Source organism: Aplysia californica, unplaced genomic scaffold (assembly GCF_000002075.1).
Source record: "Aplysia californica isolate F4 #8 unplaced genomic scaffold, AplCal3.0 scaffold00264, whole genome shotgun sequence".
Classification (NCBI taxonomy): Eukaryota; Metazoa; Mollusca; class Gastropoda; order Aplysiida; family Aplysiidae; genus Aplysia; species Aplysia californica.
This window is the reverse complement of record NW_004797534.1, coordinates 758,144-768,601: the sequence shown is the minus strand read 5'-3', so window position 1 is coordinate 768,601 and position 10,458 is coordinate 758,144. Positions and strand designations below refer to the sequence as shown.

The 10,458-nt window shown below is 42.7% G+C and overlaps 1 protein-coding gene across 4 annotated transcripts in view; it reads left to right on the top strand.

Moving 5' to 3' along the window:
* Positions 1 to 8,861, top strand: part of LOC101858948 — a 24,154-nt gene extending 15,293 nt beyond the window's left edge. For 2 of the 4 annotated variants that reach the window (XM_035970410.1, XM_035970406.1), the window contains exons 2-3: positions 2,307 to 3,961; positions 8,366 to 8,861. In XM_035970410.1, the coding sequence (XP_035826303.1) occupies positions 2,441 to 3,961; positions 8,366 to 8,674 (1,830 nt within the window). In that variant the 5' untranslated portion in view covers positions 2,307 to 2,440 and the 3' untranslated portion in view covers positions 8,675 to 8,861. Of the gene's footprint in view, positions 1 to 994; positions 1,472 to 1,732; positions 1,773 to 2,306; positions 3,962 to 8,365 lie in introns of those variants that run through there. The other 2 variants (XM_035970407.1, XM_035970409.1) reach the window with 2 other exon arrangements.
* Positions 8,862 to 10,458: the final 1,597 nt, after the last annotated feature.

Here is a 10,458-nt window from a genome sequence, read left to right as displayed (position 1 = left end):
GTGTGTGTATAAGGTTCGTGTATGTATGTGTGTATGTGCGTGCGTGTCTGTGTGTGTGTATATGTGCGCATGTGTGTGTGCATGTGATTGTGTGTGAGGGGGAGGCGGGTCTGTATATGAGATTGTGCGAGTGTGTGTGTGTGTGTGTGTGTGTGTGTGTGAGTGAGTACGTTCGCGCGTGAGTGTGCACCGCGTACACAATGGTTTTTATCGTGCCCCTTTTCCCGCTGTCTTGATATAAAAACTAATGGCCGCCCATAACTATCCTCCTTGTCTCGCTCAGGCATGTGTGTTCTAGATTGCTCAATAACGTAATTAGCAGGGTCGATCATGGCCAACTGGCTTCAAAACATCCAGCGGCGATTATCTGGGCATAAGGATCTGGATTAAAGCACTGGTCCCGATCTCCCTATAATAACTTGGCTCACGACAATAAACGAAGAGGGTTTATTAGTTCCCAATACTTTAGTCGAGCCCACAGCAAGAGGAGCGCTGTTGATTAGTTTTGGCGACCAGCCCACAGAAGGGGTGAAATAGGCAGGCGGAACAGCAGTAGCTAATGTATCACGGAGGAAGCAGTTTGAGATAGATTTTTTTTAAAAGCATGATACAATACGAAGAAGTGAAGGTATAATTCTATTTTTTTAAATGTTGTATCGAGTTGAAAAGCTTGTCTTTGTTTGAGTTTCACGCTGCACTTAGGCTACAAAAGAAGACGCAGCCCATACAAAAGATGGATCGGGGGAACCCTAAGAAACTACAACCTCTCAAGTGAAAGAGCCTGATCAATATAAATCGCTAAATTTTAACTGAAGTTGATTTTTTTAATGAATCCAAACTAATTGCTGCTCAAGTACCTTGAAATGTTATTGTAATCACGTTGTATACACTTTTGTGCAAATGTCCGATTTTTTAAAGTTGTTTTTTTTTTTCCTGTGTGGATTGGAGGGGGAAACTGAGTTCTTGCTTTTCTCCTTTCAGTGTTTAAAAACAACGGAAAAGGGGGGAGGCAACACTAAATCTGACAACTTTGTGCATTCTGACACGCTGGCATGAGACGATGTTCGAACTCGTCCCCCACGCGTATCCTAATGCATTAATGCCTTCAGCTTTTTAGTCTGAGCCACTCTTGCAGTGGTAGCTACCGAATAATTTATAAAATGGAAACACGTTTTTTAAAGAATAATGTCATTGCATGCAATCTATTGTCGTTGAGATCGAGTGATGGAAAGATCTCTGGGACATCAGGTTGTATTCCTTGTTTTCTCAGCTAAAATATACCATGACAGCTACTGAATAACGTATAGAATGGAGATGCGATATTTAAAGAATAATTAAATAGCATTTAATCTATTTTCGTTGTGAGTGACGAAAAGATTTCTGGGACGTCAGGTTGGGTTTTACTTCTGTGGCCTGGGACGACCGACGAGTGACGTCAGTTGGCGTTAAGGGATTTTCTCCGCTATTGTCGGTAAGCTACCATCAGGAGAAATTCGTAATACAGAAATGTTTTCTCCTTTCGGATACTCGCTTCTGTGGTTATTTATTTTACTTTTGATAATGGAAACATCTTAACCCAGGTGAGAAATTGATGTCGCACGTTGAGAGATTATGTGTTATTGCTTTGAGCTCTCGCCTCCTACCCCCTTCCCCTTTTCTTCATCTCTCACCAAGACCTCCCCTTTTCCACCTTCTTGTCAACTCCCCCCTCCCCTACCTCCTTCTTCTCCAGGTGGTACCCATTTCTGTGAAGCCAGCCTTTTGTCTCCATGGTAAGGATTGTTTGCCTTTTTGCTTGTTCTTCATTGTACAATAGAAACATGCAGCAATTGGAAGTGACCATGTTAATTATTCCTGATTATTGGAATGCACAGCATATATCTCTTATCTGAAACCCACACTATTACGAAAGTTTCCAAAAATATAATTTTCTCAGCTTACGAGGGGGGGGGGGGTAAGTTTATACATATTTCTTACTATGAGAGAGAGAGAGAGAGAGAGAGAGAGAGAGAGAGAGAGAGAGAGAGAGAGAGAGATGTGGATGGAAGAGGAAAGGAAGAGCGGGGGTGTTTTAAGGAAACAAACAAGAAGGATGGGGTGGGGAACACACAATTTACTTCAAAGATGAACAATTTGCCCCTAAAGTGTATTTTTTCAACTGTTGGAGTATTTAACTTAACAACAAAAATGTGGATGAAAGATTTTGAGAGAGAGACTGAGAGGCGAGAACTGCTATTGTGGAAAAGAAAGTTATAGTCACACAACCATTCGTCAAACTGAAATATTACGTTCCTTTTTTCCTACAGAATCCAGAACAGTGACAACACTCGCGAAATGATTGGCGCACACTTCAGTTCAGCATTCATAACAAACTGGTTGTGAGAGCCCGATTTTTTTCTTCCAGACATCGTTCACTTTTCTCACTCCACACGCCTTCAAAATGCTGGACGAACGAGCTCCCTCGCCCTGTTTCAACGAGGGCGATTTGTCCAAGGACTTCGGCTTAGACATCACAGTATCCGACGGGGGTCTGGTCTCATCAGCAGCCAATCAGCGACAGTACCAGTCGGAATGCACTCGGATCTATCAGCAGTTCGTCCTCAATATGGCGGACTACATCAACGAAGAGGCGCAGCTGAGAAAGACGCTGACGTTGTTACAGAGCCAGCAAAAGAAAACACCGAGGCAGACAATAGGGAGAATTACTCCACACATACCGAAGACCCCAGACATCCCAGACGAAGACGCGTTCACGGCTGCTCAGCTGGAGGAGTTCCAGAATATTCTGCAGCGAGAGAATTGTCGGAGCAAGCTAAGTCATGCTAGTGGCTTCGCAGCCGCGGATGTCACGACCCCTGACGGACCGGTGAGGGGCCAGACACCCAAGTCAGGGCATAGGCGGAGTATATCGTCTCTGGTGAACCAACCTCCTGTCACTCATATGTTCCCGGCTTTAAAGGAACGCCCTCCGTCCGTAAAAGCTACTCAGCTGAAGCGGGAGACTAAAGGCTCTACATCCGGGGAGGAAGACAAAAAACGAGCCACGCCCTCTAGTCCTTTCGCCCCTCCAGAAGTGGAATACGACGGTATCATGGAATCCAACACGGAGCTCTCCAACAATCGGAGAATTCGCGTGAACCCCCGGGCTTTCACTAGACTTATGACAGATGGCCAAGTGAAGGTCAAGCTCTTAAACAAACACGGAGACTTCGTCTTGACCCCACTAATGTCTAATGTGGCTGTCCTCACACCGGAAGAAACTGAAAAGCAGTTGCTGGACAATAAAGAAAAAATAGCTCTCGTGAAACAGAGGACTACGTTCCAGTCCCCTACCTTATCCTCGGACTTGAAAATCTCCAACTTAGTAGCTATTCAAAAAGCTCTGAAGGGCCAGACAGCAAAGCGTGTGACCGTAGGGGAGGTAATGAGAAGCGCCCGGGATAGACGGGCGAGACTGTTCCGCGTGCAGATGTCCGGGAACCGATTCGACGAGTTTGACCAACAACAGGAGGACCTGGGCTACGTGCATGAGGTCAAGGCCGCCACGGATCTCGGAGAAGACGAAACGGACGCTCGACCGCCGTCACGCGCGAGACACATGCAGGTCAACATCCTACGTCAGCAGGAAAACAGACCAGAGTCGCGCCTGCGATCACCAACACCGATCCCTCTCCACGTCCTTGACCCTAAAGCGGCTCACGCAGTGTCAAGGGCGAATACGCCCGGTCTCCCTAAGCAAGTGTCCGTGGACTTTTCCTGCCTGGAGGTACATGTCGGTGGGTCAGATTACGAGCATCGCTACGCGCAGGCCGTGGAGAAGAACAAGCCAAAGGACAGACAGAAACCTAAGATGTCCGTCATACAGTTGGGTTTTGACCAGCCAGACGCAGCCACTGGCTTTGATGACGTACCAGAGAACTCTCTCGGACATGTACCCAGTGGAGTATTTCCTGTCTCTCAGGTATTAGAAACGTTCGTTGTTGGGTTTGTTTGGGGGTGTTTTTTTTGGTTAAACCTAACTTAAAGCTTATTCTGACTGTTAATTGCGTATTCAAGAGGTGAAGGGAGTGGGGATGGGGGCAAATTATGGAGCTTATCCACAAGAATGAGTGACTAACTAAACAGCAATCCAACCAACATACCCCAAAGACTATTCCAGCATGGTTTCCAACGTGAGTTGTGCAAACTGTAGAAAGTATTTTTAACTGACCTAATGGCAAAACCTGTGATTAGCCACAACTGCAGTAATCTACACCATTATTGGGAGTTACACATTTTGATTTGTTTCTCGTTAAAATGGTTACTGACATAGTAAATACATTTGTCAAAGTGTACTGACAGTATCAGTTCAGTAGAAACTGGTTGGGGGAGGGGGGTGGATGATAGGGGGGTGGGTTAATTTGTTTGTGCTTTTTGTTTGCTTTACTAATTCTCAATTATGGAAAGGCAGGCAACCAGGCAAAACAACAGGCAAAGAGGACAGAAGAAGGAATTTTGAGCGCACCCACGTTGGTATTCACATGAGTATTATCTTGTCGCTGGCATTCAATCGTTTTTGCGAACAGTTCCCTGTCGGTCAACTTGTTTCAGTAACAAAATCGAGGCTGTCTGATCCATAATTGGCATTACAACCCATTTGTAGAATCAAGATTGCTTTTACTTCTTAAAGTTTAGAGCATAATATTTTAATTATCATCTTGTCATCTATATCGTCACTTTTCAGGACTCTTTTTAAGAGATGATGATGATGATGATGATGATGATGATGATGATGATGATGATGATGATGATGATGATGATGATGATGATGATGATGATGATGTCAAACAATCATTCTCTCAGAGACAAACGAGATTCCACATGTGGCATTGCAATATTCTTTTGAGCTAAAGAGTAAATGAGAAAAAATAATAGGCTATTTGCACATATGTCGAGTGAGATGAGAGAATGTTCGTCCGTGTGGACGTCTGTGTTAATGTTTGATCATGTTTATGTGAACGAACTTGTGCATGGGGGTTCTCGTGGTCTATAGGTTAGGGTGTTCACCTCTCATTCAATAGGTCCCAGGTTCGAATCCGTATAGCGACAGAAAGTTTTCTTCTCTAACATTTTCTTTCCACATCCTTTCTAACAACGTTCTGTCGTCTGCTTTCGTCTTCCCCCACCCCCTAACCTCCTAGGCCCCCTCCTCTGGGCTCCTGACACTTTCTGCAGCTTCTCCTCGTCTCCTTCTCACTGCTGTCTTTCAGTCACACCCCTGATCTTATGGTAGGTAAGATCGACACCTAGCATACTCGGACCAGGGCGAAAAATCTCGGAAGTCCTGAGTGCAAGTTGTGCACGTTAAAGATCCTTTGGTGGTCCAAAATCGATAAGAGTAGACTTCGGCCGCAACCCAGAAAATATTCCAAATTTCCTACCTACTGAAAAAGTTTTGGTTTGTCCCGCGCGCTCATATTCCCTCATGCAGTTGCGAGCGCCGTAAAACACTTACCAAAACATTTGTAAAAGAACGTGTGCATAGGTATATGTCATGTACGTACACTTGCACTCAGATATGTATGCATGTATGCGCTCATGTGAGCGTGAATGTGCGTGTGGGACAGAGGCTTTAATTTCTGCCCAACACATGAATATAATATAGCTTTCCTCTTGTTCTAATCAGCTGTTGTGTGAATTAACAACGGTATTATGCATTGCAACCACCGCCATATCATTGTTAGTACAAAGCAGTTTATAAATATACATTAAGCACCCATGCTGCTTCAAAATAAGGCAAACACAATGCATTATGTTTTAAAGCCCAGTCGAAATGTTCTAGTCACTTTCTCTCTTCCTTATTTCCTCTGTCTATTCTCCCCCCCCCCCCCACCCCTACGACCACTTCTCTTTCTATCTCTCTCACTGAATCTCTCTCTCTCTCTCTCTTCTCTCTCTCTTTCTCCCCCCCCTTTTTTTTTTTTTTTCTCTTTAAAAAATAAAATATAAATAAATAAAAAAAACTTATTTTTATTATTTTCTCTCTCTCTTCTCTCCCCCCCACACACACACACACACACACACACACACACACACATGCCCCCCCCACACACACACACACACACACAGAGTTTTCATCCCAAACTCTCTCTCCCTCTCTCTCTCTCTCTCTCTCTCTCTCTCTCTCTCTCTCTCTCTCTCTCTCTCTCTCTTTCTTTCTTTCTCTTATCATTCTTAATGCGAAATCTCAAATATTGGCTCTACTCTATCCTACATAAAGCGCAATAACAAAGCCCGGTCTTCTCGTCATCAAAGACACAACATAATCTCTCTGATGTCGCTTTCTCTGCTTAACTTACTTGACCTAATCCCCTTTGTCCGCTTGTTCAGCACAAGGCTTTTTCTGTCTATCTCCGCGTATAACTACTGTCTTTTTGTGGTATTATTATTCCGAGCTGCATCTCGTTCGAGAGGTGAGCTCTGATAGTTGAGTACAAAAAAGCTATCGCCTCGTAATCATCGTCCATTATTATAACAAACTATCATTCTATATTAATAGAAATTCATATATCCGTAAAGATGCTTGCTTCATTTGGCTCGCTTTCCTGCATTTCATTTATTCATCCTCTCATACATTCATATTATTGGTCCTATTCTTTTGTGTAGTTATTTTTTTTCCTCTCGTTCAGAAACTAGCTCGTTCATCGATTTATCATTAAACAATTCTTTTTTGTTCCTTCTTACCTCGCTTATCCACCAGTTCATTTGTATTCTTTTATCAGTTCATTCTTCTTCTCATGCATCCAGTGATGCGTTCGCTCACATGTTCATTCATTTATCACCAACCTTTGTGTTGTAATGGTTGGGTTCCTCTCACACAATAGACATGCGTTCGATTCACATGTTGGAAGCATTATTATTGTATTGAGTACCTGACTGTCTCTCTTTTTAAAGTATTCTTCACAGTACCCCTTGATCTGGACAGGCTAGTAACAAAACAATCAGCTTCCTAAAAGAACTGAATTGGAACAAACATTAACAGCATTTTAAATTTCTCATAATACCCACTATTCACACAATTTTTAAGATCACGCAGCGGCAGATACATACCACAAAGAATCAGCAAATAAATATGCAAAATAGGCTGCTGTCGAAATGTAAATGTTGACTTTTTATCTATGCAGATATACACACAGCTTTTTAAAAATCTGTGATATACCGCATAACCCCGCTCTACAGCAAGTTCTGTGCGTTTTACATTATATTATTACCCCAGCACACCATAGAACACTCAGAAACTTTGTTAGCTTCCCGGGAAGCATACTTTGCAAGCAGCTGATAAAGCGTTCAAACACTAACAAATTGACAAGACCTTTCACTGTCTATAGCTGGATACCCATTCCCACCTGGGTGAAGTGAGGAAAATTTGTGTAAAGTGCCTTTCCCAAGGACACAGCGTCCGGTCCCTGACAGGATTCGAACCCACGACCTTTCGGTTGCGAGTCCGAGAGCCTAACCACTTGGCCACCGACGTATGTGTGTATGTGTGTGTGTGTGTGTGTGTGTGTGTGTGTGTGTATGTGTGTGTGTGTGTGTATGTGTGTGTGTGTGTGTGTGTGTGTGTGTGTGTGTGTGTGTGTGTGTGTGTGTGTGTGCGCGCGCGCGCCTGATGTGACATGTTGTACTACTGTATTATTATTGGCTGTTATTTTTTGTGTAGATTGAACATTCCTTTATAAGAATAAATGCAAATATAGATAGGCCTATTAAGTAAGGATAACGGTAACACACATAAATACCAGTAGCACTCCAGGTTGAAGAACCAGGAGCCGACTTCTCACGAGATTTAGCAGAGAAGAAAAAGAAACGGTCAGATACCCGTACAACCTTACACCTTTTATTTCAAATGTACTGACGATCTCTCTCCTTTGGAACATATCAAGGAAGTAAAGTTCAGAAGGGAGGGAAGTAGTGCGTGGGCAATCTACTTTATCTGGCCTAAGTCTACCGCCCAGGCAAAGCTGTGTCATGCAAACTGCAGTTAGATATGCATGTGTGTGTATGTGTGTGTGCGTGTGTGTGCGTGCGTGCGTGCGTGCGTGTGTGTGTGTGTGTGTGTGTGTGTGTGTGTGTGTGTGTGTGTGTAACACGTGGGGGTTGTGTGTGTGCTTGTGTGTGCATTTATATGTGTGTGTGTGTGTGTGTGTGTGTGTGTGTGTGTGTGTGTGTGTGTGTGTGTGTTTTGCATATGTGTGTACATGCTTTTACTATTCCTACTGTAGCCACGTACTGTACTGTCCCCATAGGGACAATAAAGTATTATCATGCATAATATGGTCCCTTGTCTTCTGTTCGTTATCTTATCTATTGCTCTACCTGTCCCCAGCACTCCCGGGTCATGAGGTCCAAGTCTGCGGTGTCGGCCCCAGGCCAGAGGGCGAAACGAGCAGGGACAGCCACGTTGAGGTCCGAACTGAAGACCCCCCACGGAGGCGCTACATCTCCACCACCAGCATCGCCTCCCGTGAAGAAGATCAACAGTATGAGGGACACGGCCACGATCGTACGCCGGTGGCAAGAGGAGGACAGAGAGAGGGAGGAGAAGCTGAACAGATGGAGGATGAGGATGTCTTTTGCGGCAACGAGGAAAGGGAACCTCACCAAAGTGCTCACCAGGGCTAAAAGTGGGAAGTAAACGTTGCATTAGAATCAAAATTAATTGGTTTCGCGCACTTACTTGTGCTATGTCTTGTCTTTTTGTGCGCTTTTGTAACCAGAGAGAGAGAGATTCGGTCTACAAAAAGAAGTTGGTTAAAAGGAGGAGAGTGGCGAAAATGTGATTTGACTGAATGCATAGTATTATTATTATTCTGACTATCTTGCCGGGTTTTGTTTGTTTTTTTTGGAGGGGGGGGGGGGGGGTGGGAAAAAAAGGGGGGTGGGGGTTGTTGCTTGTTTCTCTGTACTTTGTTATTGGTTTTATTTTTTGTTTGTTTGTTTATTCTGGGGGTGGGGTTCTTTTGTTGTTTTGTTTCGCTTCAGGTTGGGGTTGTTTGTTTGTTTGTTTTCTTGGGGGGGGGGGGTATCTTCGGGTTTGTTCGTTTTGCTCATTGGTTTATTTTTTGTCAGACCTTTCCAACTTGTAAGACTATTATCTTTGGAAAGCGTTTTCCTAACACATTAGAGGAGGAAATGATAATATTTGCGATAAATTAATATGATTCTTGTAGTGAGTTCCATTCTTGTATTTGTTATATCCGTGTGGAAGTCTGACGGTACATGCTGTCATTAAGACCGGGCAGGCAAGAAGATGTACATCAATCAGTAATATGGTTTCGAATTTATTTTTTTTTTATCCCTGCTATGAGTATGTGTATTTCCACAAGAAGCCTTTATCAGTCTTTCCGACTTTAAGTTTAGTTTTTTTTTAGAGCTTTACAGCACTTGCAAAATTAAATGGTTATATAAATGCCGAAGATTAGAAAAGAGTAACAAACACAAAAAAGGAGGAGAAACCAAGCTGATAGATAGGTGTTTGGAAGGGGGGGAAAAAGAAGCAAACCACACCAGAGCACCCGCCAACCACCCGCTTGCTTACATGTATATTTTGAAACTCATAACGACGTGAGAACTAGAAAAGCTCCTCAAAGGCAAAAGTACGTGTTCTTCGACACAAGTGATTGTGTGAGGAAACTGCTCAACGTTGACAACATAAACTATTGAATAATGCATGCATTTTTTTTACCAGTTCACCTTGTATTCGTATTTACAGGCTAGCAGATCATTATGAAACAACATTATTAACAACGAGTCTTTGCTTACTTTCTACTAGTCTGTATTAAAGCATTCGTTATGTTTTGGTATTACTTTTCCAAGCTGTTTGCATCTGTTGAACGTTATCCGTTATATGAATTAATTACGCCTAGTTGATGAAAGGGGAGAATAGCATTCTAAATCCATTCATGTCTATCCGTTTTTTCGCACTATTACCCAACCACTGATATGAATCTCTTCGGTGCTGATAAAAAATATAATATATGTTAACTAACCTATCTCCTGCGTTTTGTTTTGTTTTTAATATTGCCGTGAATTGTACAGTTAGTTGCTTCGTAATTTCAATTTTTTGTGCATATTGGAATAAAACGTGCCAAGTCTTCATTTCATATTTCGATGTTTTCTTTAATAATTGGCTGTGATTTTATTAGAATAACAATAAAAAGAAACCCTTTTTGTTTCTGAAAAACTCTCCAGGTTTTTGTTTTTAGTTTGTTTTTGTTTGGTGGGATTTTTTAAATTTTTAAATTATTTTTTTTTGGGGGGGGGTTGATGGTTTTGTTTTTGTTTGTTTGTTTGGGTGGGGTTTGCCTTTAATTATTTTGATCTTTTTAAAATTCATTTTATTTGTTCATAGCATATTTTTATTTCTTTGAAAGTGAAAGGCTCTCTCTCTCTCTCTCTCTCTCTCTCTCTCTCTCTCTC